The 20916-nt window shown below is 42.8% G+C and overlaps 1 protein-coding gene across 2 annotated transcripts in view; it reads left to right on the top strand.

Moving 5' to 3' along the window:
* LOC117556020 (pleckstrin homology domain-containing family G member 1) overlaps positions 1–20916 on the top strand; it is a 56409-nt gene that overhangs the window by 23098 nt on the left and 12395 nt on the right. Inside the window, exons 1-4 of one of the 2 annotated variants that reach the window (XM_034231167.1) lie at positions 695–1134; positions 10953–11506; positions 16307–16407; positions 17529–17598. In XM_034231167.1, the coding sequence (XP_034087058.1) occupies positions 1125–1134; positions 10953–11506; positions 16307–16407; positions 17529–17598 (735 nt within the window). In that variant the 5' untranslated portion in view covers positions 695–1124. Of the gene's footprint in view, positions 1–694; positions 1135–10952; positions 11507–16306; positions 16408–17528; positions 17599–20916 lie in introns of those variants that run through there. The other variant, XM_034231158.1, reaches the window with a different exon arrangement.

Genomic DNA, 20916 nt, shown 5'->3' with positions numbered 1-20916 from the left:
ACACCTTCAGAGCAGAGGTTCCTAACATGGGGATCACAACACCCATAGGGGGTCCCAACATGAATCTGAAAGGTCCTAAGAGAAGGATCACTATCGGCTTCACTGTCCAAATTAGTGAGAGACAACAAAGCTGAATGAATTGAAAAATAATAAAATAATAGTTGAAGGGTTTACAAGCTGAAAAGGAACCACGATGTTAGTTTATCTGTTTCCATTTCCACCGATGGTACATCTTGAATCCCACTTCTGACATTGTGTGCACTCTTTCGGACCAGCCATTCTCTGATCTGGGACACAATGAGCGGTGCAGTGTCTCGCAGCGGACGAGGAGCTTTTGTTTGAGCTGGCTCCCAGCCCTATTGATCAGCCGTAGCCCCCCCCCCCCCCCCCCCTCTCCTCCTTGTAAAGTGTGTGTACGTGTGTGATCTCTGGAGCCGTGCGATAACAGCAGCAGTTCAGCTGCCTGCTGAGCGTGCAGCAGATGCACACACACAAAAGGTGTAAAAAAGTTTTAATTTGGAAAGAGAGAGGAAGAGGAGGAAAAGATAAAAGAAGGGAAGGAAAGATAGGAAAAAAGTAGAGGAAGAAGTCCCAAATCCTTGTAATTTGCTGTGGGAGAGAGGGAGGAGGAGTCAAGGGGAGGGGAATACCCAGCAGGGAGGGAGCAGCAGAGAGCAGAGGCCATTCACTCTGAAACACACACACACACACTCCCTTGCAAACACACACATGAACACTTTTAGACGCACAAATGCAGGCGGTGGATGTGTTGCCACAGGAGAGAGGGAGGGAGAGAGGCGTTCAGACAGAGGAGATCCTTAGCAAACTAAAGTGAGAGAAAGAATAGCCATCAGCCAGAGGAGTGTGTTGGAGTGTGTGTGTCCAGCACAAAAAGTGAGTGTATGCTCCTGTGTATACTTTTGAGGAGCAGACTGCACGTTTGCTCCAAGGAAAGAAGGATTCAAATTGACTTTGGAAATCTAAGGGAACTTTTTTCAAACTTTTGTTGGGAATACTGTTTGGAATACTCTGGATATGTGACCTGCTTGGGAAACCTTTTTTTCCTTAAACCTTCACCTCAGTTTAAAAAGTAATTCACACTGTTGAATTGGGACCAATCAACAATGCCTACCGGTAAGCAGTTTTCCTTCTCTCCAGATATGCTCAAAGATGTTTCCCAGCATGATTTTTCTCCGGAGGTGGAGAGATTCTTTGATGTGGTGCGACGAGATTTTGCAGTCCAAGGTTTTGCATGTCTATAAACCGAATACAATTAATGTAGAATGACATATTCTTTCACTTTTATCTTTGGTCTAATAAGGAAGCAGCTAATGATGATCAAAATAAGACATCATATGTGGCATTGGCATAAGAAAGTGGATCTTTCAAGTGACATCTGGTCAAACTACAGACAGTAACTTATAAACACAAGGTCCGGTTACTGGCCATTGATGGTTTGGCTGTTTGCCTTAGTGGCTCTTTTGTGCGTTGTGTGTGATATTTCTTCCCTCATCTGACAGCGCTGTGTGAAGTGTCTTTGCAGCGTCCGTCCCTCGGCAGTACAGTTGTATGAACAGCGTCTTCTGGTGGTTTTCTCACCCCTTGTGTTGAATGAAGCATGTTTGCTTTCTCGCGGGGTAGATTCTTAATGATGCCGAGAGGAAAGGGCACACTGATTTCTGCTGTTCTTTCACAATCCTGGTGGTTTAAAAAGCACTTAGTTGGTACTTGCAGATGTCATTTAAATGCATGCATTTCAGGAATCTAGTTAAATGTGACAAAAAGCATCTAATGTGTGTGGCACGTTGACAAATAAACAATAAAATAGCCTTTCAGAGACTAATTTCTCTGTTAGTGCATGTGTCAGTTGCCCCTTGCTGGTGTAGGTTTGACTGAGTGTTGAGATGCCATTCTAAAGCCTGTGACCCAAATTAGAGCCTTGAGGGCAGCAGTTGGGGGGGGGTAGCAGCAAATGGGGATAGCGGAGAGTAGAAGAGTGAAGAGGAGGGGGGAATAATTACTGCTTAGAGCAAACTCTTTGGTTTAGAGGTGCCAGAGACAATAGACCCCTCCGTCCTCCTCCCACCCTGGTAGCCCAGTCCTCCGAGAGGACATCTGCCCCCCGTGCAACGAGCTGTAGGGTGCAGAGTGGGGGGTCGGGTCCCTTTTTGGAGTAGTCTAATATGGAAAAGCAATCAATAGTTTTCCAATCTGGTGCTTTAGTGTCAACAAAAGTATGTGTAGTTGCAGGACTTCACAGAAAGTGACTGAAGTGGATGCAGATTTCTCTGGGCTGCGATCCAAAGGGGTCAGAGAATGAGGCTAGTGTGTCAGACTCCGAGGGAGGGCAAGGGTGTGTGCGCAGTGCAGCCAGATCCGCAGTGGTGTCCCAAGGGTTTGGTGTGAGGGTCTGAAAATAGGGGCTGTAAGTTTGCAGGTGGACATTTTTTCCCACAGAGGCTAAACACCGGCGCTGTCAGATGAAACTGTGCTGCACATTCCTCGCTGATGTCTGCAGTGTCAATGACAAACAGAGAAACTCAACCAGCCTCTCATAAACCCAACCTGAAGATAAGGGTTGGGTTTATGAAGCCGTGCTTGGCGGTTGTTTAATTGTTTACTTTATCATGAGAAAAAAGCCATTTGTTACTAATTAGCCTCCCAGCTGTGTGTGTGTTTGCTTTAACTGTGTTTTGTGAGGCAATGAAAGCCACAGGAGTCTATTAAGTCACACCTCAAGTTTAAACTCCTGTCTTTACCAGTCATGACGTGCGTCGAGATGTTTGAAATTCTGCGTTGAGATGGTGGGAGCTTGTTCTGCGCCAACACAGTGAAGAAGGAATGTTCTCTTCGTTTTTCGCTCTCGTCCGAGACATCTGCAATATAATATCTGTCCACGCCAGAGCTGCTCTTTGTTATTCCAGTGATAAGTTGCTCAGTGGAAAACGCCTCCCGTCTCCAATCCCATCTTTCGCCTCTCTCTCCGTCTCTCCCACCTCTGCCCTCTCTCTGCTCCGGCTCTCGGCCCCTCTGCAGTCGTTCGGCTGTGGTGTGAAATCCTGAGTGACACTTTAAGGTCCTTAGCGTCAGTTGAGATCAGGCCTGCGTCTCTATCAGAAACGGACACTGACTTTTAAGTGGACCTGACAGAAGATATGAGGCCATAACTAAACACAAAGTAAGGTGCTTCTTTGTGCTGCTGTGTCTCCGATGAGCCCGCAGGGAATTCAAACTCTCTTGCATTTGATGGTTTTAAAGATGCGAGAAATACATAAATGGGTTTGAGATAGAGAAAACTGTTAAGGGTTAAAGTACTACAAAAGACAGAATTCAAAATGAGATGGATTGAGTGGGAAATGGAAAAGAGAAAAAAGGGTGGGTGGTGTTTGACCTCCGGCCTTTCTTCTCATCTATTCATCCTACTTTCATTCCTCGGAGTTCCTCTCCTCCTCATTTCTCACTCTCTCACATTTCCTCTTTCCATTATGTTTCCCCCTTAAGTTAAATGTGCAGCTTTAAGTGTTATCAAAAGGTTTCCAAAGTGAAGACAAAAACAACTGGGCAACTTCCAACTTGTACTTGCATAAAATAATATTTAGTCAAATTTTAGGACTGTAAGCTGCTTGACATTGAACTCTCTTGCCATCTGGAAGGCCTGTCGCAACATAAACAAGAACACACAAAGATAAACAAGGTCGATTAAAGGATCCATGAGCTGTACGGTCAAGTCCTGCCTAGTTACTGACTCCTTTATGGGACAAATGCTTTAGTTATTTAACTAAACCGTTCATTTCTAAATGAATCGAACTGGGTACCTGTGGATGTTGTATTTAAGGTCTTAGTGCCCTCGTGAGAGCTGCTGTGTACTGTGTATTGTACTTTTGGGAGTACGCATTTGTCACAGAGCATATACCACAATGTACCTACATGCAAAAATGTCTATCATTGTACTTCAAGAGACAACATCTATTTTTTCTCTTTCATGTTTCACATTTGCTTGAATCACAATTTGAATATCCGGAAAAAGTCACGAGTTGGCTTTCCTGCGTGCTTCCTGAATTGAGATTTAAAAAATCATGCATTCAGTTTACAATTGAGGCAGTTTAAAGGTTAAGCTTTCCCAGTAATCTAAAGGTAATGAGACACAACGCCCTTCATGTTATCTTCTTTGATTGTGCCTTCAAATGACACTCAGTAATTTGAGTGTGAAAAGGGAGTTCTATAAACATGTTATGCTCCAAATGCAAAAATGAGCGCTGGTGGTCTACAGCCATATACACACAGGCTGCTGGTCAATGTGTATTTTTACATAGTAAAGTATATGCTTGGAGAGGCATGGTCTGAGCCCATAGGAATGTCCTGTGGAGCTCGTATGACAGACAAACTTGGTGTTAGTCAATGTCCTGTCAGAACATATTCTCAGTTTGAATGTATAATAGGAAAAGAAAACGAAGGAATGTCAGGAAGGTAGGAATACAATTGAAATCAAGTCGCAATTTTACTGTAATTTATGAGAAGAAGTGCATGTGTGAGAAAGGGGACGGTCTTAAGCTGACTGACATCGACGTTTGTCCTGCTCTCCTCATGACAGTCAAGTTGTAAATGATGATGTTCATATCTCTAATTCTCTAAATGCACCTACTCTCTCTTTCTGGCTGCACACACCATAAATACAGTGAATATAATTAGTGCAAAAAATTATTAGATTTTAGGTATTGTGGTGGCCATTTGTGGATTGTGCAGAAGGTATGAAGACGAAAGCTCTAGTGGCATTCATTCTCATGCACCAATATAGTTATATAACATTGGAAGGGTTAATAGAGCTTAAATGACGGCTTCCTCCTTTTGGACTCTCCGGATCTTTAGATTTTCTCAATGTCAACAGTGTCAAGGACTGTGCATGCCGACACCCAAAGGCAGACAACCACGATAGGGAATGAAGAACTGCATGCAAGTCCGTGGTCGATGTGGTCTGCGTTGCCTAATCTAAAGCGTATCTGCCCCTTCAGTGGTCAATATAATCACTCCTCCTCTCCAAACGGACCCTGAACTATTCTTTCCTTGCACGACTCAGTCCTCACTCGGTGCAAAAATGCCTTCCAAGGTTCAGCCAAATCTAATGTATGCTTGAAAAGCTAGCCAAACCAAGTGGGTATTTTCCAAAGTTAAACCTTTTAGTACCAAAACCCCTCTTTAATTTTCCTTGGACTGTGTTTTATTGCTGGGGGAGACTTTCTTTAAATTGTATATAGTCTTTAATGATCAAACTGGCTTACACATTGTCCAACCCAATGATTTAGGATACCGCACAATCAAAAATAAACAAAAGGAATGTTTTTGCAGCTCTATATGACGAAATCCTTTAAAACATAATTTGGACTAGTTTGTGCTTTAACCAGCCACATGGGATGTTCACATAACCAGCCACATTCACAGAGCTGTTTGATCTACTTGTGAGGGTCTGTAAAGAGGTGAGGGTGCTCACAGCTGTTTGCTGACCACTCCAGCATAAAGGGCACTTCAGGTGACCATAAGAGTGCGACTGAAGTGGTCGGGTTAAGTGTAGCATGAGTCGTTAAACCTGACTAGACTGGTAGTGAGGACTGTCTGCATCAATGAAGACAAGTTATCAGTTGAAGCACATTGTCAAATACACGCTTGTGTAGCAATGAACATCAACAGACATTGATTCATTGTTGGATTTATTGGTATCTTCGTAAGAATGACTCAAAATTAAAGTTTAATAACAGTCCCAGTGCCCTTTCCATTTAATATTGACGACCTTAGTTAAGAAGGGTACGATATTTAAAAACGTCCACATGTAGTACTTTTTTGTAGTTACTTCTTTTACAAGGCCTTTGAGCTTTTGTGGGATTATTTGGTCATGTATTATATTTTCAAGGTCAAGAACTTTCAACTTTTCACTTTCACTCTTACGTTATTTTGTGTTCTTATGCATCCGATAATCTGTTTTGTTTCCTGTTGCAACATCACTGCATTATACTAGACACAGTTGTCCTCATCTCTAAAAATGCTTCTGGAAATGGAAAGAAAAAGAGAATACATTTGATGAAAACCACATGAGCTGCTGAATGTTAAAGTATTTGAGTATTCAAGCTATTTTATTTAAGGTGGCAGTCTAATTTCTCCCCAGACTCATGTTATATAGAAACAGACATAAAAACAGTAACACTAACAGGAACATGTTGATCTTAAAATGAATAAGAAGCGTTGTGTTTCTTTGTAACCTAAAGACTGCATGTGGCAGTGTTTAATACCCTCTGTGTACAGTACATGTTCTGTCTTCAGTCTGGTTCCTCGCTGTTTGCCTTTCAGACAGGCCTGAAGTTCAGCTTATTAAACTTTGGCTGAATAATAAAGCGCCCCAGCTCTTTGTCTTTTTTCAATTTTAAATGAAAACCACAGATTGAAGCCAGGTTGTTGAGGCACTCGCTGATTCACTCTCTCTAGCCTGGCAGGAAAAAGCGCTCACACACTATCGTAATCCCTGCATGCACGGACACACACAAACACAAACACACATAAGTGAAACAGTCCCAACCTGCATGCTCAGGAGCATAATTAGAGATCATTTACAAGGATCAGGTTGAACACAATCTGGACAGGAGGTAGCTAAAGCTCGTGTGTGTGTGTGTGTGTGTGTGTGTGTGTGTGTGTGTGTGTGTGTGTGTGTGTGTGTGTGTGTGTGGTGTGTGTGTGTGTGTGTGTGTGTGTGTGTGTGTGTGTGTGTGTGTGTGGGTGTGTGTGTGTGTGTGTGTGTGTTGTGTGTGTGTGTGTGTGTGTGTGTGTGTGTGTGTGTGTGTGGTGTGTGTGTGTGTGTGTGGTGTGTGTGTGTGTGTGTGTGTGTGTGTGTGTGTGTGTGTGTGTGTGTGTGTGTGTGTGTGTGTGTGTGTGTGTGTGTGTGTGTGTGTGTGTGTGTGTGTGTGTGTGTGTGTGTGTGTGTGTGTGTGTGTGTGTGTGTGTGTGTGTGTGTGTGTGTGTGTGTGTGTGTGTGTGTGTGGCCAGGGTGTGGCCCAAACATGAAGCTGGAAGGTGGGAAGGAGGGGCCGGGCAAACACAAGATGGGGCAATCGCTCTCTGTGCTGTTTGGGTTTCTCGTCAAACAGAAACACGGTTCCTCTGTATTTGCTTTCCTTCTAAGTGTGTGTGTGCACGTTACAAGTGTGCTCACTTGTTTCCGCCCATTTCGTGGGCAATCTGTTGTGGGGACCATTAAGTTATTAGCTGAGTTAGCGTTATCTCCAGAGTGATAAACCTAATGCATTTGGTGAGAAACATACACATGGTATAGATTTATATATATCGCTTAGGGTGATAAGGAAGATATATTATTGATTTGTCAAAGGGCAACACAAATGGTCAGTTACCTATTAATGTCATGGTGTGCAATATAATATAACCCTTTGTGCTTTGTGTTGTGTACGGTAACTTGAAAGGAGTGTGTTGCTTATCCAAAAGCCAAGGCTTAGTGTGTGTCGATTGCTCCTTATTTCTGATCTCTATTTAGTGTTAAGTGGGTCAGACACATTGAGATGGACACATGCCCGTTGAATCCGTTCCAAACTTCTCTAGGGAAAGTACAGTTTCATTACTTCAGTTTTTAGACCCTCCAATTCCTCCCTGCTTTTCTTGGAACAGTGTTTGATAAAAATTAAACTACAGAAAGCTAGGATTCAGCACATCAGACTCTGACCTTTTTTCTTGCTTTTGAGACGTAGATTTAAAAACACTTCAGTTTCCTTCTACTAACTATGTAACAAGGAATTACATTTTATATTTCTGCTAAAAACATGTATGCAATGGTTCAGTTTAGAGTAACAGACATTACGGCGACCTGCTATGTTTGCTTTTTGGAATTACATTTGCATTAATCAATGTTTAGCTATGGATCAAATTACTTAAGTGTACCAGTTTTAGGGATAAACCACAAAATATTGTCACCAAACTTGCAGCCTAACAGATCTTGTTTTGCTTATTTCGCTAGTTGTTTTTGTTTGCCTATACCCTCTTATCAACCTTGCTTTCACCAGTAAAGCTCTGATAAACCAAGTGTTTGCCACCTGCCAGCATCAAACAGACAGTATTAGCAACTAGCTAGTGAAGGAAATGTAGCGTTTAGCTGCTAGAAAGCCAGGTATTTTCTTCGGGAATTGGTATGGGAGTAATACAAAACTAAAAAGGGGAGTGAATGTTATACTCTGAAGAATAATTCAACATGTTGGAAAATATTCCCGTTCACATGTGATGAGATAAGTGGCTCGATGCTAAGTATAGCTTAAGCCTAGAGACAGGAAGCAGAGAGAAACAGCTCTTCCTCCAAACCAAAGTTTAAAAATATTACTACCAGAACCTCTACAGCTCAATGGATACCTAGGAAATATTACCAGCATTAAGGCTAACTTCCTGTACATAGGCTTGTCCAGTCTTCATGCTAAGCTAAGCCTCCTGTGGCTAGCTCTATGCTAAACACACACAACAGTGGTTGCAAACTTCTCGTCAAACTCGCAAGTAAGAAAACAAGTATAATTTCCCCCCAAATCTATTCCTTTTAGAGTTATCAGTGAGTCTGAAACATAACTACAAACAATTGCTAACTCTAAAGCTCCATGTGCCAATACAATCATTGACATAATGTGTCAGATGTTTTGTTTTAAGCTTGTACTTCCTGAAGTAGCCAAAGCAAAAACTTGGATAAATAAAGTTCCAGTCAGAACAGGAATAAGCAGGTTTATTTTCTTAACTTGGTAACAGTACAGTCATGTTTGCCAGAATCAAACCTGTTATCTTTCCATCACAGACCAGTCTAACAAGTGAGCCTTCTGCTAAAGTGCTCTCAAAAGAGGTGTCACCATACCAAAAAGACCTCGAAGGTACCTATTTGAAAGGTGAGAGAGAGAGAGCGAGATTCTTTGAGCTTGTTCTAAGTTTCACGTTTCATGTTTTCGAGTCTGTGATCTTCGATGCTTTGAAGTGAGGCGGGTTAAGGCTGAACGGGTGCTGCTGGCAGAGAGAGAGAGACGCTGTCCTATAGGGCATTGGATCTCAATGTTGCCACAACACCAGAGCTGCCGGGTCACCGGTGTATCAAGCTTTGATGATAAAGACTAGTGTCAAACGCCCACTGAGCTGGTATGAGGCCCTCTAATGTCGTCCTTCTCTTGCTTGTCCGCTCTATTTATTTGCATCATGCTTTTCCCGTCAAAGCTGGCCTTTCTGTGGAGCGAGACCTCGGAAAAAGTTAAGGGGAAACTTGGAAGGCTTCTGTCTGATACTCTGCATGTGTGGTTCCACTTCGGCTGGCCTAGCTGTGGGGTCTTGGGAGCCAGTAATCGTATCTTAACGGATCTCTTCACAGAGACAAGGTTGTGAGCCAGTTTGGCACCGGCCTGACGCAAAATGGACCACTGTACTTGTACACACACAAACCTGTCTCTCCTCCATGGAAATAGGGCTTTCATTCATTGCCTAGGAGTGGAGGCTTCTCAGGATTACACTCCTAATCTTATAATTAAACTCAATCTTTTTTCTGTCTTGCTGCATAAATTCTCTCAGACATTTATATTTACTCACATTAATACATTATTCAGACGCGTATGTTGTGTTTGTGTTTGAAATGTGTTTTTGGGTGGAACTGAGGATAAATCATGGAGGGCTAGTGGTCGTTGTATGATGGGTGGTCAGGCAGGCTGTGGTCAGCCGGAATGTCAGGAATTGGGAGGCTAAACAGATAGAGACTGTGAGAATATGAAAACAGTATTGTAACTGTAAGAAGTTACAGACAGGGAGTCTTTTTAACACTTAGTGTGAGTTGTGGAAATACAAGGTGAGTGCCTGTCAAATGTGAATGTGTGAATTTAATTTGAATTTGAACAGCTCTGCGTGTGACCAGCATCAGTAAATCAAATGACATTCAGTCAAATAATTACTGTAATCAAATTTAGATTTCAGACTTTCCCTGAAATTCTTAAAGCAATTACACTTTATATGTAATTATTGTCTTCGTCAATGTACTTGATAATTACAGTGCTTCTGCTTTCTTCGATTTGTGGCAACTAATGCTTGTCTGAATTTTGTTCTTACTTTTCTTTTAATCCAAATTGAGTCTATGCATAAATGGTGCAAGTTTATGTATTTATCTCTATAGCACGTAGGAAAATCCAAAAAGTAGCGTCAGCTATTAAAGCTTAAATATCAAAAACTCGGTGTCTTGCAAAGGTAGATGGGAAAGGTCCAACACCATTGTGACCAACAACATGTTTCTGTATGCAACCATTTATTTAGAACCACTAGCAATTCTGTTGGCATGTATTAGATGGCGATTGTCTAGACCGTGGTCTTATTTTTTGCAGTAATCATACCCAGGCGTCATGATGAATATGACAACCATGTATTTAAAAATGTGAAAGGCAGCGCCATTGTGTAAGGGACAATCCGACTAACAACAGCAACACAGCACAACAACTCAAGGGTCTGCATTGGTGTGGGTGTGTTGCCACAGGTTAGCACAGACAGAAAGGGAAATACAAACCAAGACACCCATTGTGAAGCAACATTATGTCTGGATTGAGCAACTGTGGAATGTTCTCAAGGCAACAAACAAATCTTTTTCTCCTTCATCTGAATGCTTGAAAAGTAACCAGTAAATTAGACCATTGCTACAAGGTAAATACCACTAGACATTCCATTGATTTGGCCAATGGCCTTGATATTTGCATTGCAGTATGCAACCATTTACAACCTGAGCTGGAGCCCTGTCCAGCCTAACAAGTGATATTAAATGAGGAAGCTAGGGTGTGCCATTGATATGAAATAGCCCTTATCATCAAGCATGAACTAAAATCTGAAATCTAAGACACACCAAAGGCTATTGACATTTTTGAAAGGAAGTTGATTAACGAGCATCCCTTCCTTTCTCTTGTGTTCCTCTCTAGATGATTATAACTACCTGCCTGATGCGCTGCCTCCTCTTCCTGAAGTTCCGGACTCCGGCTCAGCCCTGAGCATTCCGGCCCGTTGCCTCAGCAACCCGGCCTTCCGCCACGCCTCGCTGCGCTACTGCTCCGCCCTCAGCATGGACTCCTCTCTGGACAGCGCCGAGAGGCCGATCAGCTACAGCTCCACCTCTTCGTCCGCTTCCTCCCGGGACAGTCACTGCTCGCTGGGCAGCCGCTCCACCCTCGTCCCCGCCCCTCACTGTAACCCGGCGACCTCCGACCGGGACTCCGGGGCGATCCGGTTAGAACTGGTCCCGGCCCGGCAGCTGGGATGTCGGGAGGAAGAAGACAGAAATGATGGAGGGGTGGACACGGGGAGGGGGCAGAGCGGTGGACAGACTCTGACAGAACATTCAGAGCCGGAGGTGAGCCCCGATGGAGGAGAGAGGAAAGGTCAGGTGCAGGGACCCAGGACGTATGTGGACCGGGTGGTGCAGGAAATTCTGGACACTGAGAAAACCTACGTCCAGGACCTGCGAAGCATTGTAGAGGTGAGGGATACTCCAACACAATAATAATAATATGTTAAATGGAGGCAGACGTTGATATAGGGGCCATATGACTTTTGAAGTTCTGCTTTTGATCTAAAGTGATTCCCTATGCTGACCCAGTTTAGGCCCGCAGGAGCCATATGGGGCTTTAAATCACCAGATAACACACATCCTTTGTGTGTTTGTGGTTTTCCTCACACACGTGACACACACAGCCCGTTGCCTGCTGGGAACCTCCAAATACAATAAGGTCACCTGCGCTCGCAGGCGGGGTTTGGGCGGGTTACACGACACCGCTGCCTTTGTGCTACAGGCACAGGCACACATTCAAAAACACACAGACAATACTGTATGCACACACTCAGATAAATACGCTCTTTTTGTGAGTTTGGCTTTGAACTGCAAGGATACACATAGACTGAAGCCAGTGCTTTAGTGGCTTTGTTGAAGATTGGGTGTAGTGGTTTGTATCAAAGGTTGCTCTCCTTTCTCTTCCCCTCCCCTTTGTTCCTGTGCTCTGCTCTTTTTGTTTCTATGTGAAACCGAAAATTCAAATCCTCTCTGCTCAAATGTGGTGCGCACATGTGATGTGTGTTTTACATGTGCATTCTGCAGCTTAATTTTGATTGATTTGGTGTAAAATCACCAAACATTTATGTTCAGATTGTTTTTTTTGTGGCTATGAGTTCACGACCCTGTGTGTGTGTGTGTGTGTGTGTGTGTGTGTGTGTGTGTGTGTGTGTGTGTGTGTGTGTGTGTGTGTGTGTGTGTGTGTGTGTGTGTGTGTGTGTGTGTGTGTGTGTGTGTGTGTGTGTGTGTGTGTGTGTGTGTGTGTGTGTGTGTGTGTGTGTGTGTGTGTGTGTGTGTGTGTGTGTGTGTGTGGTGTGTGTGTGTGTGTGTGTGTGTGTGGTGTGTGTGTGTGTGTGTGTGTGTGTGTGGTGTGTGTGTGTGTGTGTGTGTGTGTGTGTGTGTGTGTGTGTGATGTGTGTGTGTGTGTGTGTGTGTGTGTGTGTGTGTGTGTGTGTGTGTGTGTGTGTGTGTGTGTGTGTGTGTGTGTGTGTGTGTGTGTGTGTGTGTGTGTGTGTGTGTGTGTGTGTGTGTGTGTGTGTGTGTGTGTGTGTGTGTGTGTGTGTGTGTGTGTGTGTGTGTGTGTGTGTGTGTGTGTGTGTGTAGGGTCCATGGTTGTTGTCAAAAGAGTGCAGGAAACCCCTATTCCCAAGAGACAGGATAAGTAATGGGAGTGAGGTTTAGATTTTGAGGTTTTGGCCTGTCACCCCTGATCGATGTTCCACCCTTTCCTGATCTTCCTTTCCTCCCCTCCGCAGGGCACTGAGGTGGGGGAGAGAGAATGAGATAGAGAGAGAAAGGTAGGGGGATTTAGCTCTGAGATAAGAATGTCAAAAGTAGGTTAGAAAAACACTGAACAGAGCTTAGGAGCTGTACTTAATAACCCTCTACTGCCTTGACTCTGCAGACCCGCTATTGCCATTAGAGAAGCAGACCACCCAGCCCTGGAAGACCTCACTTACATGGACAGCTAATTCTTCACCAGTACTTTGGAAAGAGACGCGTGCATTTAGCCTTTCTTCACTCCTTTAATGACAGTTCCAGTGAGCGCACAGAAGATGGATTGCACTGATTGTATCTGTGTGAAAAGAGCTTTTAACATGACAGTTTACTATACTGAGGAAAAGACAGGGCAGCACCGTCCCATCTATTATTATCACCCTCATATGTGAGCCTGAACCATTGCTCCAATAATCCCTTCGCCCATGCTGCTTCCTGCAGTGGAAGAGGGTGTGACAGCCTTTACGCAAATATTTACCCAGACTCCCCACGGATCACCTGTGTTTCATCTGTCAGCGGTGTTATGGTCAACACACAGGCTCTCATACTCTGTGTGTGAGCTGTATTTGTGGATGTTGAAGTAATGCACAGTTTACTGGTTGCTGGAAGAACTAATGTGTTTCTGCAGGGGCCCGGAAAGCTATAAATATTGCAACACTTGCAAATAGACAAAAGGCAAGAAGGTGAAGGAAATAGCCTCACCAAATCCAGCAAAAATACTTTAGAATAGTCAAGATGAACAATACAAAAATATAGAAATGTGCTGCAAATATGGAAAACACAACACATATCACATGGAAAGAAATAAATGCTGCAAGTCACATCGAACACAATGGAAATTAGTTTCAAAATACCAGGAAACGTGTTGTTTTGTAACTTATTCTGTTGTGTTCAGTGCAACTGGCAGCCTTTTTGTATTTTGGTTATTTTCCTATATTTGGTTGTCACTCTGCTGGGTTTGTGGGTTTTGGTGAAATGTTTTCGTCATTTGCTTTTGTTTTGTCTTTTTGCATGTCTTTCCTCGAGTCGCTGTGTGTTGAGCTCTTTTTGTGTTGGCCACCGTACACTTCTGTGTGTGAACATTGTTTGTTGGTGTTTGTTAGTTCTGCGTGATCACCCCTCCTCGGTCCGATCAGTGTGTGTAATGAGGCAAATCCGTGTCGTACACAAACAACCTGAGAGACAAAGCTCTGATCTTTCTGTCCCTCTTTCTCCCTCTCTTTCTCCCTCCTTCTGCTCCGAGACCTGAAACGCCTCGCCAGGCCTTTTCAAGCTAACCAGGAATTTGGAAATAATCCTGACTTGCAGAAACATTGAAAGTAATGAGATTTGGATGTTTACACTCCCCTTTGTCTGGAGGAATGACTTCCTACTGCGTTGCAAAGAGAGGGACATGTTTGGTTTGTAGGAAAAGAGTGTGTACTTGAGGAGGTTAATGGTTAACACAAGAAAATATCAAGTTCGTACATGTTATGTCTGATGCTTGGCAGTGTGTGTGTGTGTGTGTGTGTGTGTGTGTGTGTGTGTGTGTGTGTGTGTGTGTGTGTGTGTGTGTGTGTGTGTGTGTGTGTGTGTGTGTGTGTGTGTGTGTGTGTGTGTGTGTGTGTGTGTGTGTGTGTGTGTGTGTGTGTGTGTGTGTGTGTGTGTGTGTGTGTGTGTGTGTGTGTGTGTGTGTGTGTGTGTGTGGTGTGTGTGTGTGTGTGTGTGTGTGTGTGTGTGTGTGTGTGTGTGTGTGTGTGTGTGTGGTGTGTGTGTGTGTGTGGTGTGTGTGTGGTGTGTGTGTGTGTGTGTGTGTGTGTGTGTGTGTGTGTGTGTGTGATTGTTGAGCTAAGTCAGGCTTTTGCTGAGTGTGATGAGTGAATGGATCAGGCTGAGTCAAATCCATGACCCTGCGGCTAATAAGAGCATCACATTACACATTACCCCCGATAGTCAACTGAAGCCAAACATGACCTTCTGACAAGACCCCCAACAAAACCACCAACATGCCCCTTAGTCTTATTCTGTAACTCAAATCCACAACAAAAGAGCCTAAAGCTTGTATAACCTTTAAACCCAAAGCATCCAACATGGCTGTCGTCTGTCCCTGTCCGGGCTCCTTTTTAGATAAATTGTCTCTTTCTCTTTTTACGTCCCTAACAAAAACAACATGTACTACTCTGGCTCAGCTATACTAATAATAATGAAGTCTAAATACATTAAACATTACCAGAAACCACCACAGCCGACTGTAAATAAGTCAAACTGAGTGAAGGCAGCGAGCGGGGAGAGTCCCTCTGTCCTCTTTGGTCTCACACAGTGCTAAAAGGATCATGTGGGTATGCGTTCAGGGGCAGGCTGGTACTTTTCTCAGTGGTGTAATGTCTATCCTGCCCAGTTGCAGACTGTGGTCTGGTTTGAAAACTGTTTCTGGGCTGCCACCATGAAGCTTCCTCCTCCTCATCCTCCTCCTCCTTAACCCCTGTCCACACCTGCTCCTGGTTTAACATGTATATGAAGCTGCAAAGATCACTTTAGTGAATTTGTATGCACATTTTAAGTGTTCTTTCTATGCAACCGTGCTGTCTGATTTACTGGTTTGAGACCTTAATGACATGGTATTAAGTGCAAACAACATACACTCCACAGTAATGACAAAGTGATTCAACTTGGAAGAAATTAAGCACAAAAAAGTACTTCTAGTCTGCAGCAGAAGATGTCATTTCACAATCACCGTCTGTGTCAGTGTCTAATGGCTACAGGTCTATCTGTCTTTCTCTCCACACCTCTCACTTTTTCTGAGACCTGAGGCTCCTCACTAACGGCAGTGATCGAGTCAGTGATAAGATTGACGAATAGACGTAAACCTGTTTGTCAACAATACTGCCTCCAGGATTCATTTACACTCAACCTGATGACGTGTGCCGTTTCCTTATGACGCTGTTTACACTAAACATACATACAGGGATCATGCAGTGTGTGACTTTTAGTTTTATCTCTCCCGCTTTAAGTCTAATTCAAACTGAAATAATGGAGCCTGCAGATTTGTTTCCCAGGCAAGAACAAACATAAACTAATTCTATTAACAATCAGCCTCGATTTACACCTGCGTGAGGAAACCATTTGTTGGCCAGATTGAAATCTTACTTCCAATACTTTACTGCTATCAAATGGTACTTAAGCAGTTCAAAAAGCTTAACTAGTCATACATTATCATGCAGATGACTCAATGTGCATAATTATGGCAGAATGTCACAGTCTTTGTCACAATGCTATCTGGGTGCTAAAGTGAATCATATTAATACAAATAATGGGCTTTGAAAACCACTTAAGTGAAGTCTGTAGGAGTCACAGTTTGAGTGTTCTGACAAAATAAAGTGTGTGTGTGTGTGTGTGTGTAGGTCAAAGCTGGTGACAATCAAACTGTCAGCCATAGAGATCTAACAGGCCTGTGTTCTCTCTTTCTCTCTGCAGGACTACTTGGAGAGCATCAGTAATCAGTCTCGGCTGGCCTTGAGCTCTGAGGATAAAGGCTCTCTATTCGGCAACATCCAGGACATCTACCACTTTAACAGGTACAACACACACACACAGAGCTGTGCAGATAGGACTTGGACTTGTGATTTAATGCTTGATGGTAGAGATTAGAAAGATGCCCATGTTTAATGTGGATTCAAAATACTGTGCTTTGATAACAATACAACGTTATCCTCACATTTGTATTGAGCTTAATCACCTTATGGCATAATATGAATCACATGGTCAGTCGAAAGCTTCCAAAAAAGGTTTCCAAATCAGTTTTGAAGGAAAAAATAGTCTTGACCTTTTTTGTTATAATCATTTAACAATAGATGATAAACAAGATGGCAACAAGGAGATCTAACATTGTCTCATACCTTTACTATTTCATAATTAATCTTTATAATTTAAAGGACTCAGCATTGCTAAAGTCAGTAAATGAACAAATTAAAAAGTGATTATGACCATCAATTTGCTTAACAACACCGGAGACTGAACTCTAAACAGCTCTGGTAGACAGACAGTTGTCTCTCTCAGGACACACAGACGATGTCCTGCATTGCTGAAACTGCACCTGTTCATTTCTGGGAAGGGCGTTGTTGTTGTGGCAGTCAGGTGTGCGTTTGTGTGTTTAATAATTCCACGTCTGCATATTTGTCTCATCCGGCACCACTCTAAACCTTGTGTTTGTGATGTGTGTGTGTATTCAGACGAGATGGCTAGTTGAGCATCAAACATGGTGGTCTGTAGACACACACACACACACACACACACACACACGCTCTTCCTCCACACCTATTCATTTCTCAGCTGTCCCACGCAGACACTGGCCAGTAAAAGCGATCATAAAAGCAGTTTAAAGCGGTCACAATGACCTCATGCTTCAGCCACGAAACAATCACTCCCAACTGTGCACTTACATTTTTGTACACAATGTGCTCTTATACACACATACACAATTATACACACACACACACAATGCCTGTTTGAATTCATGGAAGCTTCTCATCTGTTCAGAGCCAAATGCCCTAAGCCCTAATTTCTGTACCTAGGCTAACTCTTGCTCTTACTTGGAACAATGAATCATGGGAGTTTATATTCCTGTGTATTGGAGAAGTAGGAAGTTATGGTTTCTTTCATCAATAACTGATTTCTTTGAGTGCCGTGTTTGTTTCAGAGACCTTCTGCATGATCTTGAGAAGTGCAACGCTGACCCTGTGGCCATCGCAGAGTGCTTCGTATCCAAGGTAAAGATGGTCGCTACTCTGCCCCCTTTTTACTCACCTTCTCCTGCACAGTCCCTCTCTCTGTTTCCATTGGTGGAAAGTAACTGAATATCAACTTAAATGAGCAATTGAGCAGATATTTTAAGGAACTTCCACTATTTGTTGATTTCCACTTCTGTTCTATAGTACAGAAGAAAACATATAACAGCTTTACTTACTTTTTAGATAAATAACAGGTTGATGCCCAAAGAGGGAAGATTACAATACATTTTACAAGATTAGAGAATATCTCCCAAACATTTTTAGAGCATTTTTGTATTATTTTATACATTATTGCATCGGTATTCATAGATCTAATGGCAGTGATTTTTTGCATAGTAAATACTTTTACTTTTGATACTTATACTAATAGTTTTTTTGTAATTTTACTTAAAAAACATTATGAACACAGGACATTTACTTGTATCGGAGTAATACATGTTGTGGTACTTCAGAGTCACTCTGCCTATAAATACACACTCCTCTGCTCGTTGAAACCTGTCCAAACAGCTGGTCAGACACACACATGAACACACACACAAATATACAGGACAGAAAATGAGAAACAGGTATTATAAGAGATACATTGACCCAAACCAGCTGAAGACGCCAGGCTTATTAAGTCAGTAAGGTAAGTTTAAGGTCAGTAGCATTAGTTTGGTGGTAGGAATGTGAGTTTTAAGTGCCACGGGAGGGCCGGAAGGAAGGACAGCTCCAGAGGAATTTTAAGGACCGTCCAAATATGTAATCACCTTTTCTTTTCTTTTTTACTAGAGAGGGATAATAGCAGTGCTTTATCAAGAAAAAGCAGAATCAGCAACTCTATCACTGGATCCTCTGTTTGTGTGTTTCAGCTTTTAATTCCACTCCTACTCCTCGCCCTGTCCGTACACTAAAAAAAGAAGATTGCATGATAACGTCCCGTGATTCTGTGTTCTGCATTCCTGTACTTCCTCTAAAACATTTTGCATTCCCTCCCTACCCCACTGCAATTACACCCAATACCACAGAGCAACTGTCTGACCATATATAAAAAAAACAAGTCGCAGTCAGCGTCACAGACTCCCAAATACAGCAGCTGTTGTTTATACGAAGCAGTTTTATTGCAGCCCACAGCAACACTCTGCGTAATTAGCTGAGATGCACACACAAACCAGCATGATGACATCTTGTAACCGACTGATAAATGTTACAGCGTGATGAACCAATCTTGGATAATTCCCTGATCTGGAATGGGGGACAACCTAAAGTTGACTTCTGTTCTGCAGTCAGTACAGCAGTCGCTATAAAAACAGTATAACATCCTTATAGCCCGGAGTAAATTGGGTCAATGCCAGCTGAAAACAACGCTCCACCTCCTGAGGTCCAGAAAACATGCTGCCAGGAGCTTCCTGTCTCTGATAACTTCTCTCATGAGAAACATTAAAGCCATTAAAGTTTGTTATCGTTTATTTTAGTGGAAGAGCTCCTGACTTGCTGCTCCAGGTCCTGTCGAAAACATATACACAGCTCGCTTCCAGGCGTAAATGATGGTACCCATAAAAACAATTTAACTATAGTAGAAAGTTCAATCTGGTGGATAAATGCTTTGTGTCAAATGTAACCTAAACAGACTATTATAGTCCATAGAGATTATATTGAACCACGGCCCACGGTTGACCAATGAAAACATGTTTCAATGAGTTTGCAAGTCTTTTAAATGTTCTAGAAATCTACAACTGTACGACAACTGGGTAAACGCATACAGTCGATGGGTAAACTTAATTTGCTAAGGAAGATCAAGCAAGCTCAAGAACAGCTGTTATATACTCAATACTATACTGTATATTTACATTCATATTGTAAATAAACGAGGATGAACATACAATAGCTATGGATGATGAAAGCAGTCTTAAGGCTTCTATAGGTTTGAAAGTAAATGAATACTAAATACTATTGCCTGGTCTGCAGCCAGTCACCACTGACCATCAAGCTCACTCTACGATTGTGTGTGTGTGTGTGTGTGTGTGTGTGTGTGTGTGTGTGTGTGTGTGTGTGTGTGTGTGTGTGTGTGTGTGTGTGTGTGTGTGTGTGTGTGTGTGTGTGTGTGTGTGTGTGTGTGTGTGTGTGTGTGTGTGGTGTGTGTGTGTGTGTGTGTGTGTGTGTGTGTGTGTGTGTGTGTGTGTGTGTGTGTGTGTGTGTGTGTGTGTGTGTGTGTGTGTGTGTGTGTGTGTGTGTGTGTGTGTGTGTGTGTGTGTGTGTGTGTGTGTGTGTGTGTGTGTGTGTGTGTGTGTGTGTGTGTGTGTGTGTGTGTGTGTGTGTGTGTGTGTGTGTGTGTGTGTGTGTGTGTGTGTGTGTGTGTGTGTGTGTGTGTGTGTGTGTGTGTGTGTGTGTGTAGGCTGACTTCTGGTAAAAGGGTTGTAACCAGAATTATGACCACAGTTCTCTTGTATTTCTGAAGGTTAGTCATGGTTGCTAAGACCACAAAACCTCTCTTTCCCGATCAGCTGTGAAATACACACACACACACACACTCTTGCAGCTATAACTTTTCTACCCTGAGCAGCCAAAAATCACAACCCAGCACAGTGTTTGAAGAAGAGACGGGTCTGGTTGTAAATCTCCGCCTCTCTCTCAGATAATTACCGATCCATCCTCATGTTCCTCTCTGTTCGCCTCAGCCCTAACTGTGCAATGTGATGAGTAAGCCTTTAACGCGTTGTATGGGTTGCTACATGCTGACTGAAGCACAATTACAATAAGATCTTAAGCTTCTTCTTTATTTTAGCCCCTAGTGATTTTTGCCGTGCTCAGTTCCCAAATGATGACTCACTGTGACTAGTCCGTTCTCGAGAAAAAGACAAACACTTTATGGCTTTCTCCTTAAAACGGATCAGTGGGTGCTGATACAACTCGACCTTTCCTTGTTGTACTGAGCAGTTATTAGTGGCAAAGCAAGTAGAAATCCTCTATAATCTGTATCTTGATACTCTGGAAAAGGGATCATGTTTATCATATAAAGGAGCCAATACTCTCACATGCAGCATGATGATTATATGATTAAACTTGTATATATTTCTAAAAGGGAAGTATATTATAGATCTGAGCAATTTCAGGGTTTTCCTGGTTGAGATCAAAGAGTGTGTGCAGACATGTCAGCTTTAATGACAAAGTGTGTGTGCAGATGTGCATGCTCTGCACAATTCTGTACTCCATAGAAACGTTTATGTATCTTGTGGTCTTGTGTCCAAGGTTCAGATGCATATTAAGAGTGTGTATTAGGAGTGTGTGTTGGTGTGTTTCATCAGAAATTGATGGTGG

The sequence above is a fragment of the Gymnodraco acuticeps genome, unplaced genomic scaffold (genome assembly GCF_902827175.1).
Source record: "Gymnodraco acuticeps unplaced genomic scaffold, fGymAcu1.1, whole genome shotgun sequence".
Classification (NCBI taxonomy): Eukaryota; Metazoa; Chordata; class Actinopteri; order Perciformes; family Bathydraconidae; genus Gymnodraco; species Gymnodraco acuticeps.
Note: the sequence above shows the minus strand (reverse complement) of the source record. Positions and strands in the feature narration are given on the sequence as shown.